The sequence below is a fragment of the Gobio gobio genome (assembly GCF_949357685.1).
Source record: "Gobio gobio genome assembly, chromosome: 4".
NCBI classification, from domain to species: Eukaryota; Metazoa; Chordata; class Actinopteri; order Cypriniformes; family Gobionidae; genus Gobio; species Gobio gobio.
The window spans coordinates 12,800,468-12,819,159 of NC_137100.1; the positions used below are offsets into that span (position 1 = coordinate 12,800,468).

The 18,692-nt window shown below is 36.9% G+C and overlaps 1 protein-coding gene across 1 annotated transcript; it reads right to left on the bottom strand.

The window, feature by feature from the left end:
- Nucleotides 1–1,931: 1,931 nt before the first annotated feature.
- upk3b (uroplakin 3b) lies at nt 1,932–15,209 on the bottom strand. Its single transcript, XM_079814755.1, has 6 exons — nt 14,758–15,209; nt 10,873–11,010; nt 7,925–8,159; nt 5,895–5,974; nt 5,677–5,806; nt 1,932–3,875 (listed from the first exon to the last, which is right to left on the bottom strand). Exons 1-6 carry the CDS (start codon nt 14,816–14,818, stop codon nt 3,686–3,688), a joined length of 834 nt encoding a protein of 277 aa, XP_079670881.1. The 5' UTR covers nt 14,819–15,209; the 3' UTR covers nt 1,932–3,685.
- Between the last annotated feature and the right edge of the window lie 3,483 nt (nt 15,210–18,692).

Sequence of the window (18,692 nt, forward strand, 5' to 3'; positions counted from 1 at the left end):
TGACTCACATAAAAATATAGACGAAACTGAAAGAAAATATCTCCCTAAGCTCACCAGTCGTAGCTTCTTCTGAAGACTGACAGCCTCACTGAATGCATGAATAAACAAGGTAAAAAAAAACAGAGAGACTCCTAGATTATGGTGTTTGATGGAAATGGACGTGAATACACTGACAGATTCTGATATAGGCTACACAAGTGCTGTCAACGTCAGAAAAAAATATCAAGAAGTGCCCCTTCATCATGGAAAAAGGAAGGTGATTCACTGTCCAGACAAAACAGAGTTTCTTTCCAGATAGACAGACTGACCACCACTCCAGGAATTCGGGGAAGTTCACGCAATAGGAGTCTTGATTCAAAAACATTCTCAGACCATGCAGGGAAAATGTCAAAATGCCGTTGCTGTTTAGGCTCCAGTGAGGTTTTCCATCAAATGATGTGTTCTTACAAAATATATAGGTGATCTAATGCATGAGTGTGGGCACGGGTGACTCATTGATCCAGGAATACAGACGAGAGATCCTGTACCTTTAGAGCTGTGGCCAGAGGAGGGGATACGCTGTGTGGGCTTCTTGTGACTCACCAGTCTATCAAAGAGTTACCAGAGCGCAACCCTCTCTTTATATATAAAGTGTGTTTGAATGTGAGTCGCCATTTAGCAGAGGCTTTTCATGTGGTATATGAGGATCTCATTCGAAAACAACATAATTTTGGTGATTTCATATGAATACGTGATTTGTACGGAAATGTAGCATGGAGCATGAAGGTCCACCTCTAATCCAACCCCTAAATTGAACCGTCAGTGGGTTATATCAGATCATATAAAAGCATAAGAATGAGATTTTGTGAATTCGCCAATTCACCAAAATGTAAAACAGTTATGAACTGCCATTAGAGAGTGTTGGTTATTCCGTATGAGGAATGGATGCTTGACTTTTTAGGGTACAATTACATGGAAAATGAATGTGCAAAAGAACCAAATAATAATTAGATTTTATATTGACAAATGTTTTAAAAGCTTAATTAAATGACTGGTCAAAATTTAAGGTAGCATCACATGTCTTTTGAAAAATTCTGACAGTATCATACAGTTTTCCATTGCATTCTTTGCAATATTAAAGGGATTGTTCACCCAAAAGTGAAAATTATGTCATTTATCATTTACCTTCAAGTTGCTCCAAACCTGTATACATTTTCTTTCTTCTGCTGAACACAATAGATGTTTTGAAGAATATGGGTAACCAAACAGTTGTTGGTAACCATTGACTTCCATAGTATGGAGGGGAAAAAAATACTACACTCTAAAAAATGCTGAGTTAAAAACAACCCAATTGGGTTGGTCCATTTTCAACCCAACTTGGGTTGTTTTTAACCCAGCAATTTTTTTTTTAGAGTGTATGGAAGTTTATGGTGCCCATCAAATGTTTGGTTACTGACATTCTTCAAAATGTATTCTTTTGTGTTTAGCAGAAGAACGAAATGTATACAGGCTCGGAACAACTTTGAGGGGGGAGTAAATGCACTTTAAATGCTGTTGTTAAAAACAACCCAAGTTGGGTTGAATATGGACTAACCCAGCAATTGGGTTGTTTTAACCCAGCGGTTGGGTTGAATGTTTGCTTAAAACAACCCAATTGCTGGGTTTGTCCATATTCAACCCAGCTTGGGTTGTTTCTGAGTGTGACAATTTAAATTTTTCGAGGTTGGAAATCTTTTAAGACAATCCCAGATGCACTGAGTTGAATAAAATAATATATACAATACAATTAAAAAAATAATAAAATAAAAATAAATAAAAAATATATCTAATAAAATATGTAAAATGAAGTAAAATAAAAGATGAAATACAATAAAATAAAAGTATAAATTAAATGAAAAAGAATAAAATAAAACTACGTTTTATAATGTGATACGAACTGCTCTGACATTGTTGAGGATCCAAAGGCAGCTTTATTAGGGCAATCCAGAATCATAATCCACAAAACAGGCCATGGTCAAAAAACCACAGGGAAAATAATCCGGATAATAAATCAAGACAAATCCAGGAAGACAAACAGAAGATCAAAACCATGACACAGCAATGCAGTGTAACACATACAAGATGTGAGTGAGTAAGTGATGGCAATGAATGAGTGAAGACACAGGGCTTATATAGCACAGTTAACCAGAGTAGTGAGAAACAGCTGAAAGTAATCAGGCATAATGTGTCTGGGCAATGGGTTATGGGAAACGCAGTCCATGATGAGATAGCAAAGATGGAAGGAGTCCCCTCTGGTGGCTATCATATATGCACTCCGGCTGGCAGGCGTGCCATGATGCTTTAATGGTCATTTTTGTATGACATTAATTGAGAAACTAAATGGAACGGCTGTATTTTTCAAAATGCATTTGTCACACTACAAGACTTTTTAAGCAATATGCATAAAAAGTTATTGACAATCATGAAAAACTTAGTGAACAGTTACAGCACATGCAATACATTTATAACTCGTTTAATCGTTAATCATAATGATTAAGACCATTGCTTTATAAGCATATAACACAAACAAGATATAAGTTGACAAAACTTACATCAACATTTTTAAGTTAAAAAGTTCAAGTTAGCAGATATTTAAATTGCTAAAAGCTAAACAATTCATTTAACTTAAAATTATCATGTAATCTCAATTTTAAATATTTTTAGAAGAGGGGACTTGGCTAGCTTTAACTAGTTCAGTAAATTACTTAAAATGTGTCAGTTTTGTGATCTCAATTTTTTTTAACTCATAGAAGTTAATTTGATTGAACAAATTTGTTTAATTTAAGTTTACCCTACTCAAACCAAATAAATATGTTGATCGTTAGGGTTTACACTGAAGACAAACTAATGTGCAATGTGTTTAGTCTGCATTTGTGTGGATAAATATATAAAGCATTTAGAGAGTCTTTCTTTTTTGTAATAAAAATGTAATATTAATATATAAGATATATCTTGTACCACTTTACAGAAAGGTTTTTATTTGTAACCATTTGTAGTTAACACGAACTAACAATGAACAATACAAGTATTTCTACATCTCAACATTTACTAATACATTTATTACGATCAAAAGTTGTATTTGTTAAAATTAGTGAATGAACTGTGACCTAACATGAATTTTGTTTTAATTACTAACATTAACAAAAGTTAATAAACACTTTAAAATATATTGCCAATGTTAGTTAATGCAGTAAACTGTTAACTATTGAGACTCAAATTCCTGCTTTGGTGTTGATAAAAAAGATATTTAAAGTCTATTTGAAGCCTAAAACAAGGAAGGTTAGGAAACACTGCACTAGTAAATACTACAGTACGACTGTCACATTACCACATATTTGCTTGGTTACTAAACAGCGCCATCTAGTGACATCAATTTGCATGTTGTAGTCAGTGTAATCAATGGATTTCTGTTCAATCTGTTCTTTTGATCACATTATACAATACTTAGGCCAAAAGCAGGAAAAACAGGAAACCGTATTAAAGGGAACAGTTCTGATGCCAGACAGCGATGTAACATATTTACATGATGACGTGAGAGAGTTGATGGGTTAATTTGAAGTTCTCTTCATTTCCTCTATTTTGTCTTGTGACATACTGAAAGAGGAAATACTGCATAGTAATTTCCCTCGGAATGTGCAATGCAATGATGGTGATTATGGGAGAGCTCTCACAACTTCTGTGTCAATATTCCAGGTTTGGGCAGTGTGTCCGATGTGGAATACTGTCCGTAAGATGGGTTGTCGTAGGGGTGCGCTCGCCCCCTCAGGCTGTGGATGTCATAGCGGGGTATACGGATTGAGTTCATGACTCTCAAGGGAGATGATGTCCCGTGGGAGCCGGCTTTGTTCCTGCAACAGCTGGATGGATAAGATTCAGTTGTATGTTAGGAAAATAAATTAGGCTGACATTAGATGACATTATATTTGATACCCTGGACCACAAAACCAGTCATAAGGGTCAATTTTTTTTCCCATTGAGATATATACATCTAAATAAATAAGCTTTCCGTTGATGTATGGTTTGTTAGGATAGGACAATATTTGTCCGAGATACAACTATTTGAAAATCTGGAATCTGAAGGTGCAAAAAAATCTAAATATTGAGAAGATTGCCTTTTAAGTTGCCCAAATGAAGTCCTTAGCGATGCATATTTCTACTAATAATAGCTACATTTCTGATATATTTATATTAGGAAATTTACAAAATATCTTCATGGAACATGATCTTTACTTAATATCCTAATGATTTTTGGCATAAAAGAAAAATCGATTCACTCTAAAAAAAAAAAAAAGATTCTATGTGGCACAAAAATGGTTCTTGGCTCGTACTCATAGGGGAACCTTTTTTAGTTCTATATAGCACCAATTTTGGTGCTTCAGTGGTTCTTCAGCGGTTCTTCAGAGGTTCTTCACCGGTTCTTTGACTAAGGTGCTATATAGCACCTCTGAAGAACCGCTGAAGAACCACTGAAGCACCAAAATTGGTGCTATATAGCACTAAAAAAGGTTCCCCTATGATTACGAGCCAAGAACCATTTTTGGTGCCATATAGAACCTTTTTTTTTAAGAGTGTACTTTAGACCCATACAATGGCTATTGCCACAAATATACCCGTGCGACTTATGACTGGTTTTGTGGTCCAGGGTCACATATGGTAATGCATTTCAGATATATATTGGCTATATTGTCTGAAACAAAAGTCACAGTTGTATAAAATTTATACAATTGCCCCAAAAGTTTTTGGACAGTTAAAGGAACACTCCACTTTCTTAAAAAAAATAGGCTTATATTCCAACTCCCCTAGAGTTAAACAGTTGAGTTTTACCGTTTTCGAATCCATTCAGCCGATCTCCAGGTCTGGCGGTCGCACTTTTAGCATAGCTTAGCATAGATCATTGAATCTGATTAGACCGTTAGCATCTCACTCAAAAATGACCAAAGAGTTTCAATATTTTTCCTATTTAAAGCTTGACTCTTCTGTAGTTACATTGTGTACTAAGGTTGACTGAAAATGAAAAGTTGCGATTTTTCTAGGAACTATAATCTTGTACCATGGGTGCAGGAGGTGCAATGATATTACGCAACGCCTGAAAAGAGGCTAACTTCGGTCAACATAACCAACGTGACAACCTGCTTGCACAGAGAGCGGGCTGGGTACTATTTTCAGGCGCTGTGTAATATCATTGTGCCGCTGCACCCATGATACGGCAGCAAAGTTCCTTGATTATTACGCAGGAATGAGAGTATAGTTCCTAGCCATATCGGCCTAGAAAATGAAAACTTTTCATTTTCCGTCGGTCTTAGTATACGATGTCACTACAGAAGAGTCAAGTTTTAAATAGGAAAAATATTGAAACTCTTTGGTCATTTGAGCGAGATGCTAACGGTCTAATCAGATTCAATGATCTATGCTAAGCTATGCTAAAAGTGCTACCGCCAGACCCAGAGATCGGCTGAATGGATTCGAAAACGGTAAAACTCAACTGTTTAACTCTAGGTTAGGGTTAGGGTTAGGGTTAGTTGGAAAATGAGTCTATTTTCAAAAAAAGTGGAGCGTTCCTTTAAGAAATAATATATAATAATATATCAATTTAAAGTGTGATTTAAGTGTCTATGTTTTTGGACCAGTGTATTTATGAGGAAGACAAGATATACTCACTAGGCTACGCATAACATGATGAAGAAAATGAGTAAAAGCAGACCCACAGCCGCACATAGGATGGAAATAATGACAACCATGGCACCAGATCTCGCACTTAGGCCATCGTTAATGGTTGAAAGTTTTTGTGCTGTATGAACAGATTATTAAGATATGAATTACTTCAATATTACTTAGCAGAATGGTAATTCAAATTATTTGATATTATGAATTCTTACGTGTATTCAGAGTAAAGCAGCCAGACCATTCCGACGTATGAACAATAGTCTGGTTCACATCGATTTGAAGATACTTGAAACTGTGAAAAACAAATAAAGTGAAAAACAGTTGCAATACATTAACAGCAAACTTAAATCCAGTGTTTAAGAAGCTACTTTGAAACGGCTGTCAAGCCACCCTAAATAAGGACAGCATTGCAGAAGAATAACAGCATTTGAGAAGTATTATATTTTTGTAGAAACTTGAAAATAAATAAATAAATACTGTCAGTCTGTGCGTTATGTTGGGAATTTTTCAGTGACTCTTTCTGCAGGTTACATTGTTACACCAGTAGGTGGCAACAAGTGTCTCTATGAATGAATCCACTCATATTCACTGTGGCTGAATCCGAAATCGCCCCCTATACCCTCAAATAGGTAGTGGTGTCCGAAACCATAGTGGACACTATCGAGTGCACTAATTCTATCCCATGATGCACCGCAATAACGAGTGTAACGCCGATGTACACTCAACGGCTGTCCGAATTCACTCACTCGTTTTCATTCTCTCCTTCAAGTGAACATTAGTGGACTAAAGTAGAGAATAGTGATTGAGGGTTTAGGGGTCAATTTCGGATTCAGCCTCAATGTTTAGTTCAAACGCACTGATTAATAAAGGAACAAATTCAACTACTGTTCAAAGCTGCTGTCCGTAACTTTTTTTGTGTTCAAGATTTACAAAATTCTATAATGAGAATGTACAACATGAATCCATTTTCCAAACAGTGTTTTTGTCTTACCCTGAATCATTATGGTACACCTATAATAAGTGTTTATATTGGGACTATTTCAATGTTCTTCCGCAAGACGCATGCAGTTCTGTTTATTAACCGCTAGACTAGAGCACAAAAAGTTATGGACTGCAGCTTTCAACTGAGGTTGACTTTGTTTCGGCTTCTTTTAAAACTATTATTGGTGTAAGCAAAAAACGGGCAATGTAATGTCAATGCTGTATCTAAATCTACTTTTTATGGCTGTATAAAATCTTACACTTGCAATCGTTCTGTAGATCTGGATATCATCACAGCAATGGCACTCTTGTTCATGTGATATTGCTCAAATAAATCCAATCCGATTCGCTTCAGAAGGGTTAGCCCACGGAGCCGTGTGGATTACTTTTATAATGGATGGATGCACTTTTTTGGTCTTCAAATTTTGGGCTGCCATTCACTGCTATTATAAGGCTTGGAAGAGCCAGGACATATTTTAATATAGCTTGATTTTCATTTTTGGGTGAACTATCCCTTTAAGATTGCTGTTTTGGTCGATCAGATCGCAAGTGGATGACAGTAAATACAGGTCTAAAAAGTTTTCAGCTTGTCCACTTTCGACCACTTCCAGAGACGAAAACACATTCAACCGGATTGCTTTCGTAGTGTAAACTCACATGTGGTCGAATGTGCAATAGAAAGCTGCTTGGTTTGAAAGTGACTTCTGTGTGAGCTGTGATTCATGATTTGATAAACTACTGACACTGCTGAATTTAGCCTACATTTGGCTAATGCGGTCGCACTTTAAAAAGTGTTCTCTTTTACCACTGTTCAGTGAATTTTATGGGCGAAATCCATAGGAATTCACGTACATGGGAATTTCATGCAAGGGCAAAAAATGCCCCCATGCATATTTCGCACGAGGTTCAGTGGGTCATGTGGATTTGTCATGTTGACCAACACAAAGATGCTTTGTTTGAAAGCGACTGTGTGCGCTGCGCTTCGTTCATCGTTACACTATTGACAATATACAACTGATCGGTTTGTGATTGTGTCTTGTCATCGTTACTCACTATAAAAGCTGTTGAGTTAATGTAGTTATATAATGACAATATGACATTGAAATGAGAGTTTTGTTGGCTTTTGTAATCTTAAATCCTGGAAAAGAATTAGCATTTTAGAGTCAACGCAAATTTCCTATGGGTTTTTAGAAAGGTGAATTTAAATCTGTAAAATAAGGTCTTAGGTTCACATCGCAGGTCCGACATTAAAAGGTCCTACCTAACAAGCGATCCATCAGGGAATATTCCATTACAGTTGGTGCCGCCACATTTCCCATCGGCTCCGACTTTGAAGTACAAATCATTGGGGGACTGACTACAGGGGAAGTTTGCTAGAGGTCCAACTCTGGTCACAAAGAAGTTCAGTGCTGATGGGTCAAACGCTGTTGGGTAGGGTGACAGGTTCAGGACGTAGGGAGCTGAGCTGTTAGCTCGAGAATCATAGTTGGCGTTTGCTGAAAGTGAAAGAGGTTTGATCATTTAAACAGATGGGAACATTTGCATTAGATCTTCAGCGACTGCAACATTTTAGAACACTAAAACCACAAACATCAGGGCTCGACAATATGAACGGCCAGTGCTGTTCTCACTATATACACCGATCAGGCATAACATTATAACCTCTGACAGGTGAAGTGAATAACACTGATTATCTCTTCATCACCTGTTAGTGGGTGGGATATATTAGGGAGCAAGTGAACATTTCGTCCTCAAAGTTGATGCGTTAGAAGCAGGAAAAATGGGCAAGCGTAAGGATTTGAGCGACTTTGACAAGATGTGAGCAGCAGATCCTTTAAGTCCTGTAAGTTGCGAGGTGGGGCCTCCATGGATCGGACTTGTTTGTTCAGCACATGCCACAGATGCTTGATTGCGCAGGGCACATTATCCTGCTGAAAGAGGCCACACTCACCAGGGAATACCGTTTCCATGAAAGGGTGTACATGGTCTGCAACAATGCTTAGGTAGGTGATACGTGTCAAAGTAACATCCACATGGATCGCAGGACCCAAGGTTTCCAGCAGAACATTGAACAAAGCATTACACTGCCTCTGCCGGCTTGCCTTCTTCCTAGTGCATCCTGGTGCCATGTGTTCCCCAGGTGCAATGCATATGCACCCGGCCATCCACGTGATGTAAACGAAAATGTGATTTGTCAGACCAGGCCACCTTCTTCCATTGCTCCGTGGTCCAGTTCTGATGCTCACGTACCAACTGTTGGTGCTTTTGGTGGTGATGGTCAGTTGATTTTTTCCTACTTCTAACACATCAACTTTGAGGACAAAATGTTCACTTGCTGCCTAATATATCCCACCCAACTATATATGCAGTAGGCTATATAATGTGAGTGTGTGTAGGTATGTATGTAGCCTATATACTGTATTGTTCAGCTGTTCATCAATTATTATCAATCATTAATTTTCAACATACTTGAGCACCAAATCAGAATATTAGAATTATTTTTAGTCTTCAGCAATCATTCTAATATACTGATTTGGTGCTCAAGTAGCAGTTGTGAAATAACAAATAAAAACAATTCATGATTCTATGATGAATAGACAGTTCAAAAGAATGGCATTTATTTAAAATATATATATTTTGTTACACTATATGACTTTACTATCTCTTTTGATCAAATTAAAGCATGCCAAAACAAAAATTCCCAAACTTGTGATTGGTATATCTGTGTGTGTCTGTGTGTCTCTCTCTTTTTAAGGTTGTACAACAACAAAAAATCTTAGTACCAATTTCCCCTAGCTTTTTTTTGTTGACTCAACTTTTATACAAACTGAAAATAAGTTGTCTGTAACACACGCACAAAAAAACGTTTAGTTGAGTCAACTTGACATTATTTGTTTTCTGGATATATGCAACTATTCTGTAACAAATCTTTTGTAGTCGAGCATATTCAAGAAATGTTGTCCATTGGAAACAGAAGTTGATTTTTTTATTGAAAATCATTACAATTTTGGTGATGAGTGTTTCCTTTGGTTGGGCAGTTAGCCTCTTTGTGTGAGTGTGTGGCCTTTGCAACAGTGTTTAGCAAAACACATCATTTGTTGCTAAAGAAGCCAAGATGATCAAGTTTTCAGCCACATAAACTCTAATAAATCAATAATCTTATTTCTGACCAATATTTTACAATATTATTTTACTAGCAAAACTTTGTTGCAGATCAGACATTCTGAATTTAAAATACATTACAGGAAAAAAAAGTATTTTGCCACGCACAGACATCAAGAATATGAATCTCAACAATGGTGACATGCTTCATGCCACAATGCATGCTGGGAGCCAACAAAGTATTACAATTATGGCTCCCAGCATGCCTTGTGGCATGAAACATGTCACCATTGTTGAGATTCATATGCTGACTCTTGATGTCTGTGTTTTTGTCTAAAAAAGTTCCCGCAACGTATTTAAAAATCAGAATTGATATTCAGAATGACTGATCTGCTGCATAAAACTTTTGTTGGTAAATATAATATATTATTCATAAATAATCACTTTCAATCAGGAATAAAGTAGTAAACTATACTCCACTTTATAATGCTGTTATTTAGATCACCTGATCATTGGTTACAGCTTTCTTTGCAACAATTTAAGTACTTTGTTAAACACTGTTACAAAAACCACAAACTCACATAAAACACCAGGAGTCAAACTGCCCAACTAAAGGAAACGCTCATCACCAAAATGGTGACCAAACATTTTCCAAAAAAAATTCTGAACCTGTTAATTCTTAATAAGAACTTCTGTTTCCAATAGACACAAATTGTTGAATTGGCTTAACTACAAAAGATTTATTACAGAATAGTTGCATCTCTCCAGAAAACAAATAATGTCAAGTTGAGTCAACTAAAAAATTATTTTGTGTCACAGACAACTTATTTTCAGTTCATATAACTGTTATTTACAAAAGTTGAGTCAACAAGAAAAAGCTAGGGGAAATTAGTGCTAAGATTTTTTTTTTGTTGTACGAGATTTTTATAGTGTGGATTTTTGCTGAACCAAGAAAAAAAATTGTCTTTTCAACTTTTTTCAATTTGTGTTTTTTACAGTGTGTGAATTTTTGCTGAACCAACACAACAAAGTCAGTCATTTCAACTTTTATCAAGTTGTGTTTTTTACTGTGTGTAGTATGTGTGTGTGTGTGTAAAGATATTTTACCTGAGCACAGCGCAGCTACCAGCCATACCACATCGCCATCGGATATTTGATCAAAAATGCAGTGCGGCTGCTTCAGTATTATCGTATTGGTGGTGATTTTGGCTATGAAATTATTAGTTGTGAGCTCGGGCTGTAGACCTGTAGACAGAAAAAGACAGTATAAAGAGCCATTTTTAAAATAACCCCATTGTGCCAACTTTATCACCATTCTAGTCTGTCACAATTGTGGATTCAGCCCTGATTTATTTGCACCTGTCATATGGATTGCGTAACACCTGCTGTATTTACAGTGGTACATGTGTATTGATTGAAATACTGGAACAGAACAGACAGGCTTAGTCTTGCCTTCTATAGTATGTTTCATGACATTGAGTTAATATGACATTTTGACAGCTTGATTAGCTGGTTCGGGTGTGTTTCAATTGGGGGTGGAGCCAAACTCTGCAGGGCAGTGGCCCTCCAGGAGCAGGATTGGACACCCCTGTACGAGAGGCTTCATTATCACTCTAAGAACAGTGAGTTCAGTAGGTTTCTATACAGAACCCTAGGCGTCCTTTTAAAGAACCCTTAATGCCAAAAAAAGATTCTATATGAACCATTAAGGAAAAATGTCTTAAATCATTGCATAGTACTTGATGTTTAACGTTCCAGATTTTTCCTAGTGATAAAGTATGTTTGCAAGCTGTTTAATTCATTTTTTTTTTTAAATCAAAATAAAAACAAAAGAAACACAATTAATTGAATCTAAATCCATAAAATGATCCCATGATGGAAACCCCTAAAATGTTCTAAATATGAAGCACCTGACAGAACCATTTAAAGTCCAGAAACTTTTCTTCTAAGAGTTTAATCTTTAATATTTGTGTTTATCTGTGTATTAGGTAATAAAAAAACTAGTGCCACTTGTGAGATAAGTGTTCCTATGACTTACTACTGCTATAATTAATGATACTTATATATATATATATATATATATATATATGATTCTTTCCAGTTATGATAATCAATAGAACCACTGATTGTTTCTTGTTTCTTCATATATGTTTTCTAAGGTTTGTATTTGGTCTCTAAGGAGTGACTGAGGGTCTGGCCCATGCCAGGAATGCAGTAACAGTGCTTACTCACTTCCAGAGATGAAATATGGATCTGTCAAGTTTCAAGTTTGTTTTTATTTATACAGCACTTTTAAAAACAGCAAACACGGCTGACCAAAGTGCTAAGTGCAAAGTTAAAGAGACAAGGGAAAAGCCAAACATTTATGATTTAAAAGTTAAAGGTAAAAAAGTTGGTTTTAAAAGAAGATTTAAAAATGGTTAAAGACTGTGCCGATCTGATGTAAACCGGAAGGCTGCTCCACAGCCTAGGGCCGGCAATAGCAAAGGCTCTGTCTCCTCTATGCTTTAATCGTGATCTGGGGACAGATAAAAGTCTCTCATCACCAGACCTCAGATTTTGTGTGGGATTGTGTGGACAGAGTAGCTCAGACAAGTAGCTTGGTGCCAGATTATTTAACGATTTAAAAACAAAAAGTAGAATTTTAAATTCAATTCTGAAATGCACAGGTAGCCAATGCAGCGATATCAAAATCGGAGAAACGTGATCAAATTTAAGTTTTCTTTGAGGAACTTTGCAGCGGCATTTTGTACTATTTGAAGTCAAGCAATAGAGTCTTTGGACATGCCATAGTAAAGAAAGTTGCAGTAATCCAAACGAGATGTAATAAGCGCATGGATAGCAATCTCTAAGGTTTTCTCAGAAAGAGAAGATCTAATCTTAGAGAGAAGCCGTAGCTGGAAAAAACAAGAGCTGATCACCGCATTTATTTGTTTTTCAAATTCGAGGTTCTGATCCGAAGTAAATGGAGCAAGGTAGTCCAGGTCAATGCTTCTGCTCCCAGATTTTCCATGAGGGCCAAAGAGAATAACCTCGGTTTTAGATTCATTCAGAAATAAGACATTTTGAGAAAACCACAGTTTCACTTCATCTAGGCATGCAAAAAGAGATTTCAGAGCATCATGTTTGTTGCGTTTCAGAGGTAAATCAATTTGATACACCATGATACACCATGTTTTCTGAAGATGGAGCCCAGAAGAAGTAAATACAGAGAAAAAAGAATGGGTGCGAGAATTGAACCCTGTGGCACTCCACAGGAGAGTTGAGCAGGCGAGGAACAAAAATGACCCAGTCTAACAGAGAACCTTCTATTCGTTAAATATGATTTAAACCAACTGAGGACAGTTCCCTGAATGCCCACAGAACATTCTAGTCGGGGTAGGAGAATTTTACGGTCAACTGTATCAAAAGCCGAAGTTAGGTCTAACAGTACTAGGATCACAGAGTCACCAGAGACAGTCGCTAAAAGTATATAATTAGAAAACCGTAATAAAGTCGAGACTTAAAACCAGACTGGGAAATTTCAAAAAATTTATTTGAGCTAAGGAAAGACTGAAGGAGAGAACAGTTTTCTCCAATGCTTTGGTAATAGTAGGAAGTGTCGAGATAATTTTCGACCTATTAAAATCCCTATCATCCCGTTTCTTGAGGAGAGGTGTAACAGCTTTTGTCTTTCACTTTATATAAAATGTTATTCATTTTATATTTTCTTTTACTGAAACACCAAATAATTATGGTGAATATTGTCTGTACCTCTTACTGAGAGAAAGCACATGTTATCAGTATGTTTTGGGAAACTTTCTGGTCAGAACTGGAGCTCAAACAACTCCAACCTTGGCGAGACAGTGTATCTGTGTATGTGCGCAGTATTCTGTGTTACAGATCAGTACTGGAGGTGTACAACGGGCATCCTAGGGAAAGTGACAGGATGTTGTCCTGGACAAGCTGGCGCCTGCTCCAGACCTGGAACGTCACTACGTGCCTAATTCCTGGGTGAAAGTGTCAACTAGTGATAAATGTACACGTGCATCTGATTAACTGATAATGTGTGGAAAATTGCTATGACTATCTATTTTCTCTTAGCCAATCAGAATCATTGAACATGCAGTAATGACATGGCTAGACCTTGAAAAGAGTATAAATGTTGAGAAATTGTTGAGAGGGAGCACGGCCTTCAAACTCCTTGTGTGACTTGAAGCTGGCATCTGCTGATGAAACTGCTAATTATTCTTCAGTAAATTTTTCTTTTTTCTTTAATTAATTGCACTCCTGACTCTTGGTCTTCATTCTTCACAAACGTGGGTCCTAAACTGTTATCCCCTAACAAATACAATTCTGCCATTAACTCAAGTTGTTCCATCCCTGTAAGAATTTCTCTCTTCTGCTGAACACAAAAGATGATATTTTGAAGAATGTCAGTAACCAAAGAGTTGATAGGCCCCACTGACTTCCATAGTATTTTTTTTTTCCATACTATGGAAGTCAAACGGGCCCATCAACTGTTTGGTTACTGACATTCTTGAAAATATCATCTTAATAAATATCATCAGTTGTCAGGTTTAACTTGAAGGTGAGTAAATGACAGAATTTTCAAGGTGAACTATCCCTTTAATGCTATATTATTTAATAGATCTGACTCATTAGTTTAATATAAAAATACACGTATATATGTTATACAAGTACACCCTGCAGAATCTGCTAAATGTTAGTAGTTTTAAATAAGAGGTATCATCAAATTTTTGTACTATTCTGAATAAACTATTTCACATAAGGTAGTTGTTAAGTTTAGGTATTGGGTGAGGATTAAGGAATGTAGAATATGGTCATGAAGAATAAGGCATTAATATGTGCTTTATAAGTACTAATAAATAGCCAATATCCTGGTAATATGCATCCTAATAAGCAACCAGTTAATAGCGAGACTTGGACCCTAAATTAATGTGTTACCCCAGAACAATATAAAAAACAAAAACAAATCTAAAATCCCCTTACCTTGTGCGGTCCACATCCAGACAGACAATGCCATCAAACGGATCACTGCATTTGTGTTCATCTTGTAACAAGGACGGTTTCTAATGAATAAAATCCGCAGTAGAATCACACCTGTCGGGTGTCTGCAATATAATAATAAGCCTGGCAGATACTAATCAACTTGTATAAAAAGAAGCTGAAAGGAGGGGAGTTTCTCATAGGGTGTGTGAATCCCAGGGAGAAACTGGGAGGTGCTTTAGGCACAAAAACGTGCTTTGAAATTCCGAAGCCTGACTATTGTTACTTTGTAAGCTGTGAAAAATGAAAAATCACATTAAAAGGCTTTCTGCTTTAATGCTTTTTTTTTTTTTTTAAATATACACTGCCACAATTAAAGTCTCAAGGTACCCAAAATTGTGAAGTCAGCAGCATATGACCAACATACATGGAACATAAAGCAAAGTCAGAAGAAAGGCTGTTTGAATGACTAATGTTAAAGTTAACAAACACCATTCCCACAAAGCAATCGCATGACGTGAGTAGACATGACATCCAAAAGCAGGGGTGTGGAGATTATTCATACAATATATCAATAATACAAGCAGTATTCAATTACCAATGTCTCGAGGGAAGAACAACTAATAAGCTTAATACTAATAATAAGCATGAAATGTTTTATTTTTAATTTTCACCATCATATTGGTTTTCTGTGACAAACTAAACTGAATATTCTGAAACCCCAGCAACTGTAATCAAATAAACAAAATTGTGTTTGTCCGAGGTAGAACCAGCTTAACAAGACCTGTTTAGACATGAGGCATTCAAACTTGTTTATAGGCAGACGTCACTGACACATTCTGTTAAAGGGCTGTGAATATGTATAACTCAGAATATATATTATTTGCAAAGACTGACCGGTGAGTAGAAATCATGACAATATACAACAATATCCAAAATCTCATTGTGGTGAATCAGACTATGAACTAGGGCTTTTAACAGTATTTACTGAGCGGTTTATGCAGGGTGGAGAGAAAGTACAGTGCATTAAAGGAATGTGGTACACATGTCAACAGGTCCATTAGTGACTAGTAATGAACAATTACACTGCTAGTCCTTTCACTCATTTACATTTTTCTATAATGGCATCTTTTAAATGCCATTATTGCGCATTAGGATGAAACATTGGAAATTAGAGATAATTTGTGTCAAAATCCTCAAATTAACTATACTCATATTTTGCCATTTTAAATGGGCCTGCGTGTACTAATGATTTACCATTATTATTTTGTGTCTCCATAAATGAGGTCAGAGAAACGGTGTGCATAATTACTACAGAATAAGCAACATTTTATTTTCAGGTTAATATTTTTTTTTTAATTGGGTCTCAGACTTTTGTACACCACTATATATATATTCCTATATCTCATCTGGTGCAAGCAATGTCAAAGTCATTCTTTGGAAATATACGTTCATGTGTTCACACTAACAAATAATCAGATGCAGTATGCATATTTGGCGTGCAGTCCGAGGAGAGGGCTCGGAGCTCAGTAATTTGGACTGAACCCAGAGTACTCCTTCAGCAAACAGAGTACTCCTTCAGAGTACTCCTGAAAATGATTGAGGAACATAGGTGAGTCACAGTGGCGGCTGGTGATAATTATTTTTTTGTTTTTTTCAAGATGCATGTTGACTAAATTCAAGCATTAAAGAGAAAACGGTGTCTTCACTTTTATCTTTTTACACAGTCATTTCCCACATATAATTGAATGAGGAAAGGAAGAACAAAAGAATAAAAAAGCATGTTGACTACTTGAACATACATTTTTCTCTCCTTTCTTTCTGGCCAGCAAATTTCTCAATGACTCTCTGATTAAAGTCAGTCATCTCAGTAGTGGGTAACACTTTATTTTGATGGTCCCTTTTGAACATTGTGTTGACTATAAGTAAATTTGCAACTACATGTCAACTAACTCTCATTAGATTATCAGTAGACTGTCTGCTTAGTGTCTGCTAACTCTTTATTGTGATGGTCCTCCAACAGACATTCTACTGACTATAAGTAACTTTGCAAGTACATGTCAACTTATTCTAACCCTAACCCTACCAGTCTACTAATACTCTACTAACACTCTACTGAGAATTAGTAGACATGTAGGTGCAATGTTATTTATAGTCAACAGAATGTGTTAAAGGGACCATCAAAATAAAGTGAAACCCAGTAGTGTCATGATGTTTGCATTGTTCAGTTATTTAATGTTTCTTACCCCCGTTGTTGTCCACAAAACTTCAGTACCGACACTTAGAAATAAAAGACAGGGAAAGCAATAAAGGGCATTGCTAACAACACATCCAGCCAGCCACTTACTTTTCTCATATCAAGCACGTGAAGCTCCAAGTGTAGCTTCATCCTCTGTCACTGGCCTGCTGCTGGATTTGTAAATCGCGTTGGTCCGGTTCGGGATACTTTTTTTTCTTCCAACGAACGCCTTGTGAAAGAATTTGGTTTAACTGCTGCCATCTCTACGAAACTGATAATTCTAACAAGGTTTTGGCGGAGTCAGAATGACGATGTCGCCCGCGCACTTTCGCTTTAGTGGCCAAGACCGTAAAGTTAAATGACAGGTGACGAGAACCAATCAGATTGGATAAAATAACACGCATCCAATTCTGATTCGCCAGGGACGCAGCAACCTGCGTCCGGAGGAGGATCTTTAAGAAACCAATTAGAGACCAGCTTCAGGTCACATGCTGCCCGTATATTTTTGGGCTCAGATAGACATCCATTTGTCCGGCGTCCCTCGCCCATGAAACAGCATGAAACATATTGAAGAACATTATAAAATAGTTAACCCATCAAAGCCAGCTTTTATTAAATGCTGAGGCTCTTACTAACAGCCAGCACATCATATGAGTAAACTTTTATTTTTATTTCACTTTTATATAATGTTTGTATACATGTATATTTCTGGAATTTTGATGGGGGCGGCGCCCCAGCGTCCTCTATTGACCAGCCGCCACTGGTGAGTCGGCTACGTACTAGATATATACGTATATACGTACTAGATGTAACCTAGATTTTATATATATATATATATATATATATATATATATATATATATATATATATATATATATCTAGGTTACCATGTACCATACACGTGTATATACACTCACCTAAAGGATTATTAGGAACACCTACTAATACTGTGTTTGACCCCCTTTCGCCTTCAGAACTGCCTTAATTCTACGTGGCATTGATTCAACAAGGTGCTGAAAGCATTCTTTAGAAATGTTGGCCCATATTGATAGGATAGCATCTTGCAGTTGATGGAGATTTTTGGGATGCACATCCATGGCACGAAGCTCCCGTTCCACCACATCCCAAAGATGCTCTATTGGGTTGAGATCTGGTGACTGTGGGAGCCATTTTAGTACAGTGAACTCATTGTCATGTTCAAGAAACCAATTTGAAATGATTCGAGCTTTGTGACATGGTGCATTATCCTGCTGGAAGTAGCCATCAGAGGATGGGTACATGGTGGTCATAAAGGGATGGACATGGTCAGAAACAATGCTCAGGTAGGCTGTGGCATTTAAACGATGCCCAATGGGCACTAAGGGGCCTAAAGTGTGCCAAGAAAACATCCCCCACACCATTACACCACCACCACCAGCCTGCACAGTGGTAACAAGGCATGATGGATCCATGTTCTCATTCTGTTTACGCCAAATTCTGACTCTACCATCAGAATGTCTAAAAAGAAATCGAGACTCATCAAACCAGGCAACATTTTTCCAGTCTTCAACTGTCCAATTTTAGTGAGCTCGTGCAAATTGTAGCCTCTTTTTCCTATTTGTAGTGGAGATGAGTGGTACCCGGTGGGGTCTTCTGCTGTTGTAGCCCATCCGCCTCAAGGTTGTGCGTGTTGTGGCTTCACAAATGCTTTGCTGCATAC